General features: G+C 36.9%; 1 protein-coding gene across 4 annotated transcripts in view; it reads left to right on the top strand.

Annotated features, from left to right (window-relative positions):
• LOC120781628 (leucine-rich repeat serine/threonine-protein kinase 1) overlaps nucleotides 1–18,250 on the top strand; it is a 48,879-nt gene that overhangs the window by 4,041 nt on the left and 26,588 nt on the right. For 2 of the 4 annotated variants that reach the window (XM_040113882.1, XM_040114033.1), the window contains exons 2-8: nucleotides 10,478–10,622; nucleotides 10,730–10,889; nucleotides 14,345–14,510; nucleotides 14,588–15,010; nucleotides 15,087–15,355; nucleotides 15,418–15,678; nucleotides 18,085–18,243. In XM_040113882.1, coding sequence (XP_039969816.1) covers nucleotides 10,520–10,622; nucleotides 10,730–10,889; nucleotides 14,345–14,510; nucleotides 14,588–15,010; nucleotides 15,087–15,355; nucleotides 15,418–15,678; nucleotides 18,085–18,243 — 1,541 coding nt within the window. In that variant the 5' untranslated portion in view covers nucleotides 10,478–10,519. Of the gene's footprint in view, nucleotides 1–10,477; nucleotides 10,623–10,729; nucleotides 10,890–14,344; nucleotides 14,511–14,587; nucleotides 15,011–15,086; nucleotides 15,356–15,417; nucleotides 15,679–18,084; nucleotides 18,244–18,250 lie in introns of those variants that run through there. The other 2 variants (XM_040113995.1, XM_040113949.1) reach the window with 2 other exon arrangements.

Here is an 18,250-nt window from a genome sequence, read left to right on the forward strand (position 1 = left end):
AAGTGAAATGATTCTTCCCACCATCGAAATTGAGAATGATAAAGGTTCAGTTTTGCTGTTTTGTTTTAATCCAAAAATTCCATCCGAAAATTGACATCCACATAATTTATGCACTTAATACCGATTCGATCAATTAACAAGTAAGGAAGGGCTAAGTTCGGGTGTCACCAAACATTTTATACTCTCGCATGGTAAAGTGATAATCGAGATTTCATAATACGTCATTTACATATTTTTCAAATACCGTATTTTTGTAAAGTTTTATTCCGCTATCATCATTGGTTCCTAATGTTTATACTCGTATTATACAGAGAAGGCATCAGATGGAATTCAAAATAGCTTTATATTGGAAGAAGGCGTGGTTGCGAACCGATTTCACCCATATTTCGTACATGTCATCAGGGTGTTAAGAAAATATTATATACCGAATTTCATTGAAATCGGTCTAGTAGCTCCTGAGATATGGTTCTTGGTCCATAAGTGGGCGGCGCCACGCCCATTTTCAATTTTAAAAAAGCCTGGGTGCAGCTTCCTTCTGCCACTTCTTCCGTAAAATTTAGTGTTTCTGACGTTTTTTGTTAGTCGGTTATCGCACTTTCAGTGATTTTGAACATAACCTTTGTATGGGAGGTGGGCGTGGTTATTATCCGATTTCTTCCATTTTTGAACTGTACATGGAAATGCCTGAAGGAAACGACTCTGTAGACTTTGGTTGACATAGCTATAGTAGTTTCCGAGATATGTACAAAAACTTAGTAGGGGCGGGGCCACGCCCACTTTTCCAAAACAATTGCGTCCAAATATGCCCCTCCCTAATGCGATCCTTTGTGCCAAATTTCACTTTAATATCTTTATTTATGGCTTAGTTATGACACTTTATAGGTTTTCGGTTTCCGCCATTTTGTGGGCGTGGCAGTGGGCCGATTTTGCCCATCTTCGAACTTAACCTTCTTATGGAGCCAAGGAATACGTGTACCAAGTTTCATCATGATATCTCAATTTTTACTCAAGTTACAGCTTGCACGGACGGACGGACGGACAGACAGACATCCGGATTTCGACTCTACTCGTCGCCCTGATCACTTTGGTATATATAACCCTATATCTGACTCTTTTAGTTTTAGGACTTACAAACAACCGTTATGTGAACAAAACTATAATACTCTCGTTAGCAACATTGTTGCGAGAGTATAAAAATTATTAATTAAATTAATAGCTCAAAATAAAAATACAGGTTTAAGCTAAAGCAGTCGCATAATTGTAAACTTAAATTAAATTTAAATATCGCGTAACTGTTTAACTACGAGTGAGTTGTAGAAAAAATAGAAGTTCTTAGAAAAATCCAACTTGCGCTAAATTTAAGAATTGTAACAGTTGCACTGGTTGGAATATTCCCTCCAATGTTGATGTGAAAAGAAAAGAAGAATAATGGCATAAGAAATTTTTCTGCCAGATGTGTTGGGCCACTACAAAATCAAAACAAACCCATCTGTGGCAGCTTGTCAAAGCTCATAATGACATAATCGAAATTCGAACGCATAAATTCGGTTCGTCACCCTGATCAATTTTATGTTACTATGAGCAAAAAATAGTTAGACTTTCTTCAAAATATTAAGATGCTTAATTTATTCTTCAAAATGTTTGTCGTCCCCCTCAAAGTAATATTGGCCCCAATACAATTGTGCCAACGTTTTTTCTAATTCTCGAATCAGTTGTTAAAGTCAATTTCCGGATAGGCTTCGCTCATCTCGATAATTGAAGAAAGTTGTCAACATAACCTTGATTTTTGACCTGTTTTGAAGTATTTCGGCTTCGGCTCACCTTTGCCACGATATTCGACCGATTGATCGGGTCGTAAGCATAAATCCAAGACTCATCACCAGTGATAATACGTTTCATGACATCTTGGTAGTCGGAAAGTCGCGACGCTGTTTTTCGAAAAAAATTTTGATTTTGGAACCAATCGTGCTTTCAATTTCCTTATGCCCAAATGATCTTTCAAAATGTTTTTTTTTTTACTGATCCTTCCGATATTTTAACGATGCAAGTAACATCTCTGACTGTTAAGCATCGATTCTCAAGCACCAAATCTTTTATTTTATTGACGTGAATAAAAATTAAGTGAATTGAGTAAAAGTCGTGAGCTTTAGAAATAGAGAAGGCTATGGTTGTATGGTTGCACTCATTAGAATTGGATGTATAAAACATGTACATATACATAATATAACCTTAATATGTACACTTGCGGGCAATAAAATCGCACCACCACTTTTGTAAACTATATTCAACTATATAATTGTAAATTTGAAAAAAGAATTTCTTCTAGATCTAGTAGGTACTGGGAAAATAATTGTTTTTTTATGAAGTTGGGTAGAACACTTTTCAGTTATAGTTGTGTTTTGGTTGCATATTTGAAAACGTGTGCAAAATGCCAAATAATGAGAAGAAATTAGCGCGTGACCAAAAATTCGCATATTGAAATTAGAAGAAGAATGATCTTCTCGGCAAATAGCAGCTAGAATTGGTTTGAGCCATTCAGTTATTGTTGTCCTTTACAAAAAAAGATAATAGTGATGCTTTGAACGTTGAGACAATTTACTGTGGACAACAACGAACACACGCAGAAAATTTTTTGCAATGGCTGTAAAATATGTCAGACCAAAACCCATGTTTATTTTCGTGCCGTCATATATCACGGTGCTCTCTTGGCCTTGCATATTTCGGCATAGGATTTTTGCATTTTGTGTCATTGTGCAATCTTGCAAAAGCAAGAGAATCCTCCTATTGATAGTTGTCAGTGAAAACTCATCGAAAACACACATTGTCGGCCCGAACGACTTAGATTCCACAACCCACAAATGTGTTTTCAAAATGTTTTCAATGTCGGTCCGAACATAATAATAAAAGTAAGGCTGGGCTCAAAAGTACTAAAATTTAAACTAAAAATGATTGCCAACAGATTATGTAGTCTGAAGAAAGTAAAATTGAAAGTTACGTGCGCCATTCAGAGGTGAGAGGTTCCAGGATAAATGTGTAGTAATGAAAATTAAGTTTCCTCAAAGACAAATGATTTGGGGCTGCTTTTTATAGCATGTTTTGAGACCTCTACAGCTTCTTGATCGAATAATCAATGTACAAACATATGCATACAGTGGTTAACAGTTTTTAGTATCCGCAATTAAAAAGCATTATTCTCATACGGAACGCCTAATCTTCTGGGATGACTCAGAGCTATGCCATCGTGCAAAATGGTCATCACGTTTAATTATCTAAGGATTCAACGCTTGGATAGGCCTGGAAACTCGCCTTATATAATCCCTATTGAGCGCTTATGGCACATAATGAATGTGAAGTTATTAAATAGAAGCCAGCAAATAAAAGTCAGTTGGTGAAGATTTTAGAACTGGTTTGGCCCGTTATAAGGAAATCAATTTAGGTCCTTGTGAATACCACAATTAAGGCAGTTAGTGAGACTAAAGGAGAAATGACTGTGATTATCAGAAGAGCCTATTGTAAAGCCTATTTTTCTTACGTTCTTGGTGAAAATTATTCAGGCCTATTAAATTAACTTCTCATTATTTTCATTTAATCAATCAAACATATCATGGAGTGTGCAATTTTGTAAAATTTTTTTTTAATTAATTGGCTATTCTTTATAAAAAGAGTTTTAGAGCATTTGTGCATAACTAAATTACACCATGTGGACAAACAAATAAAAATGGCACTAATTTTCTAATTAAAAAAAATGCTCATTAGATCTTATTTCTATTGTATTTGGTGGTGGGTTTCTATTGACCGCAAGTGTGTATGTACATATAATGGGTTGTCAAAAAAGTCTTGCGGTATTTTTATTGAATTTTTTTTTTTACTGAAATTGAAATGAATTTTTGATGACTCATGCCCAGCTCTTGACCGATGCTACGGCTGCTACTATGCTGGTCTCTTTCGACCAATTCAGCGATTTTATCGCAATTTTCGACGACAGGCCTTCCGGAGCGTGGCGCATCTTCGACCACCTCTACACCAGAACGAAAACGTTGAAACCATCGTTGAGCGGTGGAAATGGAAACTGTATCGGGTCCATAAACTGCATAAATTTTATTGGCGGCTTGAGATGCATTTTTGCCTTTATCGTAGTAGTACTGTAAAATATGCCGTATTTTCTCTTAAATTTGCTCCATGTTTGCGAAGCTATAACTCACGAACGACTTAAAAGAAACGACAATCAATCAAACACGTGTTAGCGCGTGAAATGAGCTTTCCAAAAAGGTATAGCATGACCCGATGCGACGAATAAAACTAGAACTACGCGTTTTCAGCGCCAACTAGCGAAAATACCGCAAGACTTTTTTGACAACCTAATATAATTATTATAAGTATTAATTCAATGTTCGATGTAGTTTAAAAAATTTTGCGAGTAATTTTTTTCGATACTGAAAACAACAAGATATAGACAGTGTCTTACAAAAGTATTCTGGAAGTTAATTTCAAGAAAGAAATTGCCTCCGAGTCTAACAAAAGTTTTATTATTATTTAGGCATCGCAGGAGTTGGATAAGCAAATGTGAAAATGAAAAATATACCTTTCATAATTTTGTTTATATGCGGTGTTTCAACGAACAACTCGAAAAATGTGCTTTTAAATTTGCGTCACTCGAATAGATCCAGTAATTTCAATACAAGAATTTATTTAGATTAACCTTACAAGTGTAAATGTATTCATCTTTATTTCCTCTTTTAATCTATTTGGCATTAAAAAAACAATCTTTTTTGTTGACTCCGCAGAGATTTCTCCCCATTCTTTGAGAATCGCTTCTTGGAGGCCGCTTTAGGATGGTATGTTGTGTTTGCGGATAGCATGTTCCAAATTTGCCCACAAGTGTTCAATCGAATGAAGATTCGAGAACTGAGGGGGCGTTCCTAACTTTTGGAGTGTTGTAGAATAACCACATCTTTGCATTGTAAGCTGTATGTTTCGGGTCGTTGTTCAATTTGAATATGTAAAGACCGGAAAGTCCGTATATGAGTAATACACTGCATTTTTTCAATATCGCACGGTGGAGCCAGGTGGCTTGGAATTGGGTCAATATTTCTCTGAGCCCCCATATTCGTTATATAAAGATTTTCGAACTTCCAGGTTTTAAATTTATTTAATGAATGTCATACCACCATAATTCATCATCAGTGTATTTTCATGAAATTTAGTTATTGTTTTCTTATAATTGAACAGATTTTAAATATATTGAATTAAACAAAAAAAACGAAAACAATTATTTATTTATTATTCGAGGAGCTCGCCCATTATAACCAGCAGGTCTAAACTTCATCGCTGACACGTATTCCAACACACTGAGCGAGGCTTTGAATAGTTTCTGAAGAACGTAGATTTTGTTCAATTATTCTTATGATAACGGCTTTATCAAAACTTTGAAGATTTTCCCGATCACTGCCCTAACTTCAGCGAATTCCTCTGTAAAATTCTGTGAATGGCTGAAACGCTGGTATTGCTAAATTTTAACGTTTTTCCTTCTTTTTGAAGATTAAATATTATTTTTTTCAAATACAGTTTCTTTTGATTTTCTTCCCCACATTTTACACAATTTAATTTTTCACAAAGAAATTCAAAATAATCGTATTCTACAAATTTTGTATACTGACTGAACATAAATTGCTACATTTAATGATTTGCTGTTTTTAACAGTACAGAAACAAAACTGCTGCTTTCTACCTTGCACAGCTTTCCTTATTCTTATTGATTTTTCAAAAGTTAGCTGTCAAACCATTCACTTTTGTTATTATTATTTTTGTGAGCCGATTTCAACATACTTACATATATTAGTGAATCAGAAGTTCGGTAGACAAAACTAAAATGTAAATGCAACTGTTGATGTAATTAATTTAAGGTTAAAAGGTCTGGAAAATCAGAGGGAAGTTCAGAAAATAAATATTAATTGTCGAATGCAGTGGTGATTCGGTAGTGTTTTGATTATTATGCTATGCTACAGTTGTTGCTAACCTATTGTTGAGTATTAATTTTTGAATGATGATTAGAACAACAATATTTTGAAAATATAATATCATAATTCACGTCTGTGTTTGTGCAAATTTTACTGCTAAAATTTATTTTCTGCATATTTTAGCTACTCCGTACACCGAACAATGTACACCTAATTCTGTTATTACTCGGTTTTGATTTAATACCGTTTGACAATTAGTAGTTTATTTTAATGGATTAAACCATTAAATATGTTGGTATTATAAATGTTGAAGAAGTTCCTTTCTATGGATACAAGCAAATTCGAAATGAGTTAATATTTTGTGAACTTTCGATGCAATCAAAAGTGCTTGGAAAATACGTTTGTATACTCTTGTAAGATGTTGCTGTAGAGTAAAAAAAAAAAGTTTTAGGATAGATATGGAGTTATATAGGGGTTTTCTTTAGGGCTCTACGAAAGTAGACCGATACGGACAGCATACGACGCCATATTTTTCCCGCTCTTTTGACGATCCTATAACGAGTCGAAATTTTTAAAATTTACTACCAAAATTCGGAGTCAGTGGCCTCAACTTTAAGAGCGGAGTTTTCAATAAGAGCGCTAAAAAAGTTTTTTTTTTAATAAAACCTATGAAAGTACATTCGTACGTATTCCATGAGTCACCATTTCATTTGGTTTGGTGCGATTTATGGGCCGGCGTCGTCATTGGGTCGTACTTCTTCCGTGATGATTAAGACTGGCACGTTATTGTGAATGGGAATCGCTACCGCTTAATGAAAACCGAATATTTTTGGCCCGAATTGGATTATATGGACTTGGACGGCGCACAAGCCTCATAGCGAATGTCACAATTGATTTATTGAAAACCAAGTTTGGCGAACGTGTTCAATCAGGAAAGTATTCTCTGTGAATTTCAGATATAAATATGACACCTTGATCAATATTCTCGGTAAAAAGGTCAACCATAAGTATCAGGATCCAAATATTCGATGTTTGGGGGCCCATAAGATTCAAATCGGTTTCACCTAAAAGTGGGCGATTCCATACCCATCGTCTAATTTTGACCCCGGCTCCATTAAATACCATCTCGGGGGTAAAATTTAATGTCTCTGGCGTATTTAGTTACTGATTTATCGCGCTTTTAGTAGTTTTTAACACCACCGTTATATGGGAAACGAGCGGGGTTACCATATGATTTGATCCAGCGTGGCAGTGGTTCGATTACGCCCATCTACTATCACGTACTTTTTTAGCCAACAAAATGCGCTTACCTAGTTTTATCAATATATCTCATTTTCTACCCAAGTAATAGCTTACACGGACGTGCAGACAGACAGTCAGTCACCTATATCTACCTCGATAAGGTTGAAGTGATACATAGTATAATCGTTAGGTAAACAAAACTATTATACTTGTACTCTGTAGCAACAAGAATATAAAAAATGTTGTAAAAGAATTCAACATTCATTGTTCGGGGAAATCGCAAATGGATTATATTATAGGTCATATACTCACTTAGTTTAAAACTACATTTTACTTCCTGTCATTATATCAAAATCATCCTCAAATGAAATACATGTGTATGTACATATAACACAACCGAAGAGACAAAATTTAGCAAATCTGATTTTGTATTGTCCCCCGAATTTTTATTAAAATATCACATGTTTTGGTCAACCTAAATGGTTTAAAGACAGGTGGAAAGTCAGAAATCCTGTATAGGGTGCATTGGCGGCAGAAAAACGTCTGAGTGATTGTGCTATTTTTTGATATTGCTCAAGTATAGTCGAAAAAATATTTTCAAACAATTTCATTTATATGTATTTAATTCCCACACTTACCGAGATATTATTCGGCACATAGTTTGTTAGAATAATGAAAATCATTATATGTATTGGTTAGGTTAGGTTAGATGGCTGATCAGAGATCACACGTAGACTAATAATGTAGTCCTTTGTGATGCCATTGAAAAAGAACTCCCGTGTTCGGACTTACAGATTGGCGAAGCGTTTTGTAGCCAATACATAATTACACAGACGCTTATCTTGCGCCCCCAAGTGACTAAGTCTTGACCTTGACCTTGACGCGGGACAGTCAAGCAGAAAGTGCTGACTTGTTTCTACCGCATCTTCTTCCAAACAGCTTCTACAGTTGGCATCCGGTCAGATATCCATTCTTACCGCATGTATGCCAATAGGACAGTGGCCTGTCAAGAGTCCCACCACTAATGAGAGGTTAGCCTTACTGAGGGCTAAGAGATCACTAGATCTCCTGGAATCTATCTTGGGCCAAAAGGCTTTTGCAACCGCACAAGTACCGATGCTGGCCCAGCGTTGGACAAGCATCCGCGTGGCCCAGCTATTTAATAGTAGAATACCAGCCTAATCACAAAAACTCTAGCTGCTAGAGATAGCGACGTTAGACATTTTTCGACCAACCCTGAACGCACTGTGAATGAGTTCAAGGCTAGTATTGCCGCTCTGCTATCTGAGTGAATGGTCACTTCTCTGAAGGTGGATGCACTCCGTAGCAGCAAATCTGCTGCTACCTTGATGGCTGCGACCTCAGCCTGGAATACACTGCAGTAGTCGGGAAGCCTGAAACAGGAATTTATTTAGAGCTCCCGGCAGTAGACCCCTCCACTGACCTTTTCCCCTAAGCTTTGACCCATCCGTCAAGAAGTTTGCTGCCCCTCTCCTCCAACGGCTTCTTCCCACTCATATCTCTCTCGCCGGTATATGGGCAGAGAAGCAGCCGCCAGAGTTCGATATGGCGACTCCATGATCCAGATGATCCAGTATGCAGTCAAAGTTTGTGAGGATATTCAAATGTCCAGATACGCGTTCCTTTATGAATCCAGATTCTCTGAGTCTGATAGCCACCTTCGCGGCTATGCACCTACCGACAATGTCCACCGGCGTTATGTTCAAATTGTAAGTATTGCATTCAGGATAATTTATTGCCCAAATTCAGATGTTTTCGACATTTAACTATAATATCATGTCATGGACAGAGAAGTAACACACTTTGAGCATGTAATAAAACGACGTTTATTTTTAATATAAACAAAAAACAAATTGAATATTTTCATTAGCATAGCATAAATTAAGCAATAAGTAAGTTCATATATGTATGTACAAAAAATAAAAAAAAAATTGATAGTTATTTTTAAAACAATTATTGAGTTTCCAATTGATCACTATTTTGTCTCGCCATAGAAATAGTACGGTAGGCCGCCTCTGCGGAAATTAAGAAAATTGATTAGAAATGTTTAAAGTTTTAGTGTTTTTAAACACTCACAACTACTTTTTGGAATTGCGTACTATGCTTCCGCGATCCCAGTCCAAAGTTCTTTAGGATTTTTAAATTCTTAGCAATTGACATCTCATGCTTCTGGATAAGCAGTTACAGTGGTAAGGCTATACCTTATTCTTATTCTTGCGTCCTAGCCGCGCATCCTGGAAACGTGAATAACCCTTGTGAAAGATGCGGTAACCAACCCGTGTGGAGTCTGGGGTCGGTCTTGAAAAAAGCGGGCGGCTCGCAATATAAATGTGTATAAAACTCTATATCCTCGCCTAGTGAGGTGGTGCGCTGGGTTTGAAACCACTCCCAATAAAATTGAAACAACCCCCTCGGATGAAATCACTAGGTAATGACGACACAGCAAAATTCAGAAAAAATATAATACCTTTAAAAAATAAATTTTAAGCTATTTCGACAAATATACACAGTTTTATTTTTTCAATATCTTGGTCTCTTAAGGATTTGAGCCAAGCCTCCTTGACCACTAGCAAAAGTTGTGTTGTACTTGATGGATTTGCTATTGCTAAAACTCATTTAGCATTTCCCCAAAAAATTTTCGATTGAATTCAGGTCTAGTGCCTGTGCTGTCCAGGATATTACATAGATCTTTTCTGTTGCAAACCACTCCTTGATTGTATATTTTGGATCGTTCTCCTGTTCAAACGTCACCATAAGACTAAAGCCCATACCACAATGCTCAAACCGCCGTGTTTAAAAATTTTGTAGTGTATCTAATGTTCTTATAAACACATAGTATTGGAATGAATGAGCATACTAAGCAATTTTGTTTTCATTGGTCCACATCACATTCCGCCATTTCGTAGATTGCTACATAATTGAAATGTTTTTTTGCGAACTTTATCCTTGCAGCCACATGTTTCTTCGTCAAAAGAGTTACTTTCGGGGAACTTGTTATCTTCTAATTTTTTTCAAAAATGATCCTACGATTTGTAAGATTAGTAAGCGACAATTTAAAATTTTTAGAAATAATTTTTCAAGATGATTAGGACTTGATATCGTATAATTTGTCCTATAATATTGATTTTTATATATTTTTTCACGTGATTCTCCAGTTTATCATTGTATTTTTTTATTATTTATATCTATTTTTTTTTCTAGATATGTTTTATAGGTTTATATCTATGAAAAATATACATTATTTATACCTTGTTCTAGTTTGATCATATCTGGTAAAAATTTCTTCTTACCGTCTTCAATATGTCATGGCATTTTGTTGATAAGCCAAAACCTGGCACAGAAACCGCTTTGGAAGCCTGTGATTATTTTGTGGATGAAGTCATTGAATTTTCACATTCCTTAGGTAAAACAAAACTCTGCACGAATCAATTTACTTTTTGAATTACGAAACCTTAAAATGTATGTATATCCTTTTTTATTTATTTTTATGTAATTTCTTTATATTTGCAGATGCACGAGAGCAAGTTCGAATGATAAAGCATCGCGAATTACGTAACGCAGTGATAAATGGCGATGAACGAACTGTTTGTGTTCTTTTGGAAGCGTTAGGTTCTGAAAGAGAAGTTGTCACGAATATGGCGCCGGCTGGAGCAAACACGTTGCTTTATCTGTGAGTTTCACTGTACATGGGAATGATACTAAAGTTCTTTTACATTGTTAATTGTTCCAAAAAGAATTTTTAATTTGTAAAAGATTGAAAAATATGGTAGTGAAGTTGTCGTGCTACACTTTTAATGGCCGCTCGGGGCAATTAAGGGTCTAGAGCTTAAAAGTGTATTTGAAGCACTAACACATCGCTCATTTGCGTCACCGTATATGAATTGGTTAAAACATGCCAGGAACCGAGTGTTACGAGTAATAAAGATTATTGTAAGTCAATGGAGTGCATTTTTATACTCTTGTTACAGAGTATTATAGTTTTGTTCACCTAACGGTTGTACGTTTCACCTAAAACTAATCGAGATAGATATAGGGTTAAGTATATATAAATGATCAGGATGATAAGAGAAGTTGAAATCCGATTGACTGTCTGTCTGTCCGTCCGTCCGTCCGTGCAAGCTGTAACTTGAGTAAAAAATTGAGATATCTAGATGAAACTTTGTACACAAGTTTCTTAGTACAAAAAAAGTTCGAGTTTGTAGATGGGCGTAACCGGACCACTGTCACGCTCACAAATTGTCATTAGCCGAAAACCTATAAGGTGCCATAACTCTCCTAAACCACTTAAGCTACAACAACCAAATTCGGCCAGCACGAATATTACAAGAACTCCTACCGATGGTGTAAAAATGGATGTAATCGGATGAAAACCCCGCTCACTCCTCATATATGTAATGGTACTGTTCAAAACTACTAAAAGCGCGATAAGTCAATAACTAAATCTTCTATTTTTCTTTTTTATAGGCGAGTTAATAGCAGCGCCAGTCGTTTCTTCTTTTCGAAAGGAGGCGCCACCTGGTCATTCAAACGGATTGGAGGTCTTCCTCTTTCTCTGCTTCTCCCGGCGGATGCTGCGTCGAATACTTTCAGAGCTGGAGTGTTTTCGTCCATTCGGACGACATGACCTAGCCAGCGTAGCCGCTGTCTTTTAATTCGCTGAACTATCTCAATGTCGTCGTATATCTCATACTGCTCATCGTTTCATCGAATGCAATATTCGCCATGGCCAACGCGTAAAGGGCCATAAATCTTTCACAAAACTAATAGACGAAATTATCTACAACTTCGAAGTTATGACTGTCAACAGTGACGTGGGTGCATAGTCGCAAGTGCGACGACTTTTTGTTTGATGGCAGGAGATATTTCGTCTTGCCCTCGTACACCACCAGACCCAGTTGCTTTGCTTCCTTATCTATTCTGGTGAAAGCAGAACTAACGGCGCGGTTGTTAATACCAATTATGTCAATATCATCGGCAGCTTTGAAATCGACGAAGAGGTGGTGTGTGTCGATTCTCCTTTCACGGGTCTTTTCCAAGATTTGGCGCATGGTGAATATCTGGTCGGTTGTTGATTTGCCAGGTCTAAAGCCACACTGATAAGGCCCAATCAGTTTGTTGGCGGTGGGCTTTAATCCAACACAATACGCTCAATAGAACCTTATACGTGATGTTTAGGAGGCTATCGGTTACTAGATCACCTCCTTGGGTTCTACAAGAGTATGCTCCGGTCTTGATACCTTCTGTAAGCCGCCGCAATTTTTCGTAGAATTTTCGAGCGTTACCCCTGTCGGCCAGCTTATCAAGCTCTTCGCACTCACGCATTTTGGCCTCTTTCTTTTTCTGTCTGCAAATGCGTCTCGCTTCCCTCTTCAACTCTCGGTATCTATCCCATCCCGCACGTGTTGTGGTCGATCGTAACGTTGCGAGGTAGGCAGCCTGTTTTTTCTCCTCTGCGACACGGCACTCCTCGTCGCCGCGCAAGCCGAGTAGAAAATCGTTCGGCTGTCTGTTGTGATTGCAGCTTCTCGACGTCGAAACTTCCTTGTGTTTGTTGACGTGCATTTTCTGCTGCACAGAGGCGGGTGCGAATCTTGGCTGCAACAAGATAGTGGTCCGAGTCGATGTTAGGACCTCGGAGCGTACGCACGTCTAGAACACTGGAGACGTGTCACCGTTTATCACAACATGATCGATCTGGTTGGTGGCTTTTCGATCCGGAGACAGCCAGGAAGCTTGATGTATTTTCTTGTGCTGGAATCTAGTACCACAGATCACCATATTTCGGGCCCCGGCGAAGTCAATCAGCCTCAACCCATTTGGGGATGTTTCGTCGTGGAGGCTGAGTTTGCCGACCGTAGTGCCAAAGATACCTTCTTTGCCCTCCCTGGCGTTAAAGTCGCCAAACACGAGTTTGATATCATGGCGGGGCCATCATATGTTAAAGAACTTCGCCTTGATGCGGATTGTGGCTAGACGTTCATCCACCGGGGTGAATGACAGTACTCGGCGACGGAGTCTCTCTCCCACCACGAATCCCACACCAAATTTGCGCTCCTTTATATGGCCACTGTAGTAAATGCCACAAGGACCTACTCGCCTCAGTTCTTGTCCCGTCCATCGCATTTCTTTGACGGCGGAGATGTCAGACTTTATTTTTACAAGGACATTAAACAGCTGGGCAGCGGCACCTTCCCAATTAAGGGACCGGACATGCCCTCAAGATGATAACTAAATGCGCCATAAAAATTTGACGGGGGGATGGTATGACAAGTCTTTATGGGGGTCGGGGTAAAAATTTGACAATGGGCGTTGCACAGCCCACGTTTTGGTGAAATCCCATATCTCGGGCCAGGACAAAGCGATTTCGACAAAATTTTGTATGCGGCATTCTTTTTATATTTCTATGTCCCTCTGTGAAAATGAGTGAAATCGGGCAATAACCACGCCTACTTCCTATATAGCACAATTTTAAATTCCAATTTTTTCGTTCAGTTTCCAGTACACATATCAAGAAATAATGAATATAACGAAAAAAAACTTTGCAGGAATAATTCCTTTAGTGTATGCCACCTTATGGCAAAAAATTGTTTAAATCCAACCAAAACTGTTCAAAACCCAGTAGCTTTCTTACTTGTCTGTGTTTATTTTTGTGCCAAAGGCATTAACAGCATGTTTGACTACTTATCACTACTTCTAACTAGTTGAAGTTATACTGACTGACTGTGTTTGGGTATTGTCCACGAATATTACAATGCTTTAATCCACAACATTCGGGCGATTTGTGCAAGTGATTTTTATTTCCCGGTAAATCCTTCTATTGGTATGGCGCCTGTACTTAAGGTGGGACGCAATTACAGACAAGTTATTTTCACATGTTGGAGGATGTACTTGTCGAAGTCAAGTGTTGCTTTTGAAAAGTTTCAAAGAAAGAGTTGTTTGAGAATATAAATTTATTTTATGCATCGTAAAATACCCGTCGTTTATATTAAAAACTTATGAAAAATTAAATTTCTATGTTTTTGATATAAAAATTACATATTTTAAAACTAAAGGCAATAAAGTTATTTATTTATTTTATAAAACTTTGATAGCAGTCCGTTTTATAGCGAATTTTCAATATTTTAGTGCTTCACAAGCTGGATATGAGGGCATCACTAATCGTCTTTTAGATGCTGGAGCTGACGGTCGCTCACATACTGTTACCAAATATTCGCCTCTTTATGTTGCTGTACATCATGGATATTATAATATTGCAAAACTAATGTTGGAACGATTCCCGGAATTGATAAAGGTATATATATATTTTGTTTAGTTTTTGCCTATATATACATATGTATATATGTATGTTATTGAACTTGAGTTTTATAGCAACCTACAGTGGAGCGTTGGCTGCCAATACATGCCGCCTGCATTAATGGCCATATTCCTTTACTTGAGTTGCTAATCGGATTTAAATACCCACAACATTTGTATAGTACTTATCGCGATGTAGAAGGCCAATGGGAGTGGCGTTTACCTTTTGATCCTAATGCCCAAGATGTAACTGGCCAGACAAGCCTTTATATTGCCAGCATACTAGGCAACAAGTCATTGGTAAATTTGTTACTTAAATGGCGAGTGAAATGTCAGAAAACAGTTGCAATTGAAGTTGATGGAAACGGAAAGGATGCAACACGAAATTCTAGTAGCAGTAGTACCCCTATTACGCCTACTCGCAAGCGTATCTCATTTGGTATCCAAGCAATTATGTTAAAGTTAAATATTACTGGAGAGGATGATAATCGGGTTGATGTAAGTAGTAATAATAATAAGATTTAAGTACTGCAAAGAAGTTGCTCTTGTTTTTACATTATTCTTTATTTGATAGGAAGAGAAGGAATCTGAAATATGTCCAATTAATTTAAATTTACTTTGCGGAGCAGCACGTGAAACCGCACTCTTAGCAGCAGTGCGGGGTGGTTTTATTGATGTTGCCAAACTGTTACTGGAACATGGGGCCAATCCCAATATTATAGCTAAACCAGTTGAGGATCAAAATGACCCAAAGTGCATTGAGGAAATATATGGGCTGAGTAATATTCCAATTACAGAGGCGTGTAAACAGCATTCTCTCCCGATGCTTGAATTGCTCTTAAAGTAAATTGATACTAACTAACTTTATCCTAACAAATATTTATAATTTGTTTTTATGTTCTCAGATATGGGGCTCGCGATGCAAATGGCACGGCACTAAGCGTGGCTATCTCATCAGAGGATGAAGTAATATTGAATAGTTTGCTTGCCCAACGTGTACATCCTGATTCAGATTATAAAATTCACAAGAAGGGGCTTCCTGAACCTATTGATGTAAATGCTTTTCTACCTTCAGCGGCAAACATCTCCTACAGCGCAATGTTTCCTAATGTTCCAACAATTATAGATTGGCACAATAATACAAATGTTCATTTGTCATTTGTGCGGTGAGTCTGAATAGTATATATTTTACTTATTTGCGTTGAAATAAGAATTAATGTTTGTATTTTAGAATCTATCTTTACTTTGAATGTAACATTTTTTATATAATAAGAAATTTTATTTATTTTATATTAAGTAATTCTGCTATTAAAGGATGAGAAGCCAATGTTTTCGAACGTGAATTCCTATTTTCACCGACGAGAAGGTTCAAGATGTCCTCAATAAGGCGAAAGCCTAAAAATTTATTTTGTTTTAATAGTGAGTACCTAAGCTCTCTTTGGCGGAAAGCACAGAATCAGCTGTCCATAACTTACAGGAGTCTATTCTGGATAAGTAGGGGCTACAGTATTACGCGGAAACCCAAGCTTATAGTCAGCGATGGGTGTTGTTTCGACTCCAAGTACGCCATTCACTGGTAGAGAGTTAATGAAACTAATGATAGGTGCAGCGGAATCTTAAGAAGCACAACGAATTTCTCTCCCAGCGGTTTTTGCAATAAATATATGTCTTGGATACGTTTTTTTTATGCCTACCATGGCAACTTTCTGGTTGGTGCGACACCATCGAAAAGGCTCGTTTCCAGGGTCTTCTATTAGGTAATTTCGACAGCAGTTAATTTTGCGCTTTCCCCTAAACAGGGTTTAAATACTGCGTTACAACAATAACATCAGGCAGTCTAGGAAGGAACATGGTACCTAGATAATAGAAAAATATCTTCCAAAAATAGTTGTAACTGTACAAATATCTGATTTTATGTTTGATCATCTTAGTGGGGGCTCTGTTTTGTGTGAGAAACGATGTCTTCCCGCGCGATCTAAAGTTATTTACTGTAAAGGAAACAATCGAAGAATTTGGTAGAATTTACCTCTTCCGTTTAGAAAATCATGAAAATATAGTTGCGATTCAAATCCTGGACAAGAGTTTACAACGTAGAAGATTGAAAAGATACCACTTGCTAAATCTCCCCTTTCGAATTAATTTGTATCTAAAATTTAATTTTATTTTATTTTTATTTACTTAATGTTATATTTCCATCATTCATCCTCATTGTGTTTTCATGAAATTTATTTACTGTTTTTTTATATAAACAGATTCTAAATATATTGAAATTTAGGAAAAAAATATGTGTATATCTATTTCCATAACGAATATTTTATTTAGTTATTATCAAAAGTAAGTGATCCAGGGATGGAAAGATTGATTGTAAAGAAAAAGCCGTTAAATATAGTTTATAATAATAGGTATATTGCTTTTTCATTATTATTGTTTTTAGTACCATAGTAAAAGATTAGAAGTAGTATAGTTCACTATAATTAAGAAATTGCCCTCTAGGTTGCTGCCATTCACCTTGTAACTCACGCTTGAGTTCGATTGTTAAATAAAAGTCCAAATTTATAAACTATACACTCAACTCTACACTCAACTCTACTTCTTATTCAAAAACAACTTAACGTTTATTACTAGTTATTCGAGAATACAAGTTTTTACTCAAGGCTCTTTACTAAGCCACACTCTAGTTAGAACTGTGTCTGATGCATAATCCGGCAGCCCTTATGTAGTACTTATGTCTGGCAATTTAATTCTATCATCCGTGTTCGTTACGCTGCCATCTACCTACAAATGTAAGTCTGATCGTCCCGATTTATTCTTATTGGAGTTAATTCCATCAGTTTTCTTAATACTCAGTTTCTGGCAAGTCCATTGAAGTAAAGCTGACTCGAAATTCCTTTCCATTAAAAGATGTATATTCCCTAATTTATTTCATCTGGTCATGACTCCTCAATCTTGACCGTTTAGCTACAATGTACTCCGCATATTTGGCAATTCTCTCCTTAGCCGATTGACGACAACTAACCCAATAAAACCTTTCCTTAAATTTATCCAAGGTTTTTGTGATTCTCAAATGCCCGCCACTTAGGCCGTTGTGCAACTCGTTGAGAATTTCCGGATTTGTAATCTTCGGAATAATCATCAGACACTACACGCCCGCCTCAATCGTTAGACAATGTGCCCACAAACGGTCTCCATGCGTCTCGAACGCCTGAATATAGCTTCCCATTCGCTTCCTACTGCACCAAATTTGTGATGGCATCTCTGTCATTTGTGATGCCAACTGCCTAGCCAAAATCGCGTTCACCTCCTTTTCTTCTAACTTCCTAGTCCTCTAATTCCAATTAAAAAATATATTCGTCAATAATAATGTTTTCTACTTCCATAACCTCTTGCAACCGAGATTTTAATAGCTGCTTGAAATATGAATTTCGCTGTTTGTTTGAAAATTATGGTCGATTCGATTTTGTTCTATCAGCCGTGCTCGTCTCAATATACATATATATGATGGAATTAATATAATTATATAATAACAATTGACTTAAATTCATCAGGACAGTTTTCACTTTATATTATTGTAGTATTAATTGGCTGGTTAATGGTGTTCTAAAATTGAATCCCAAGCTTCAAGGACATCCAATGGTAAATGAAATTACATTGACTGCCATAACGCGTATAGACTTCTCTCATAACAGCCTGTCCAATATTCCCATGGAAATTTTTAAATTAGTTAGCTTGAAGTAAGTA

The sequence above is a fragment of the Bactrocera tryoni genome, chromosome 1 (genome assembly GCF_016617805.1).
Source record: "Bactrocera tryoni isolate S06 chromosome 1, CSIRO_BtryS06_freeze2, whole genome shotgun sequence".
Lineage (NCBI taxonomy): Eukaryota > Metazoa > Arthropoda > Insecta > Diptera > Tephritidae > Bactrocera > Bactrocera tryoni.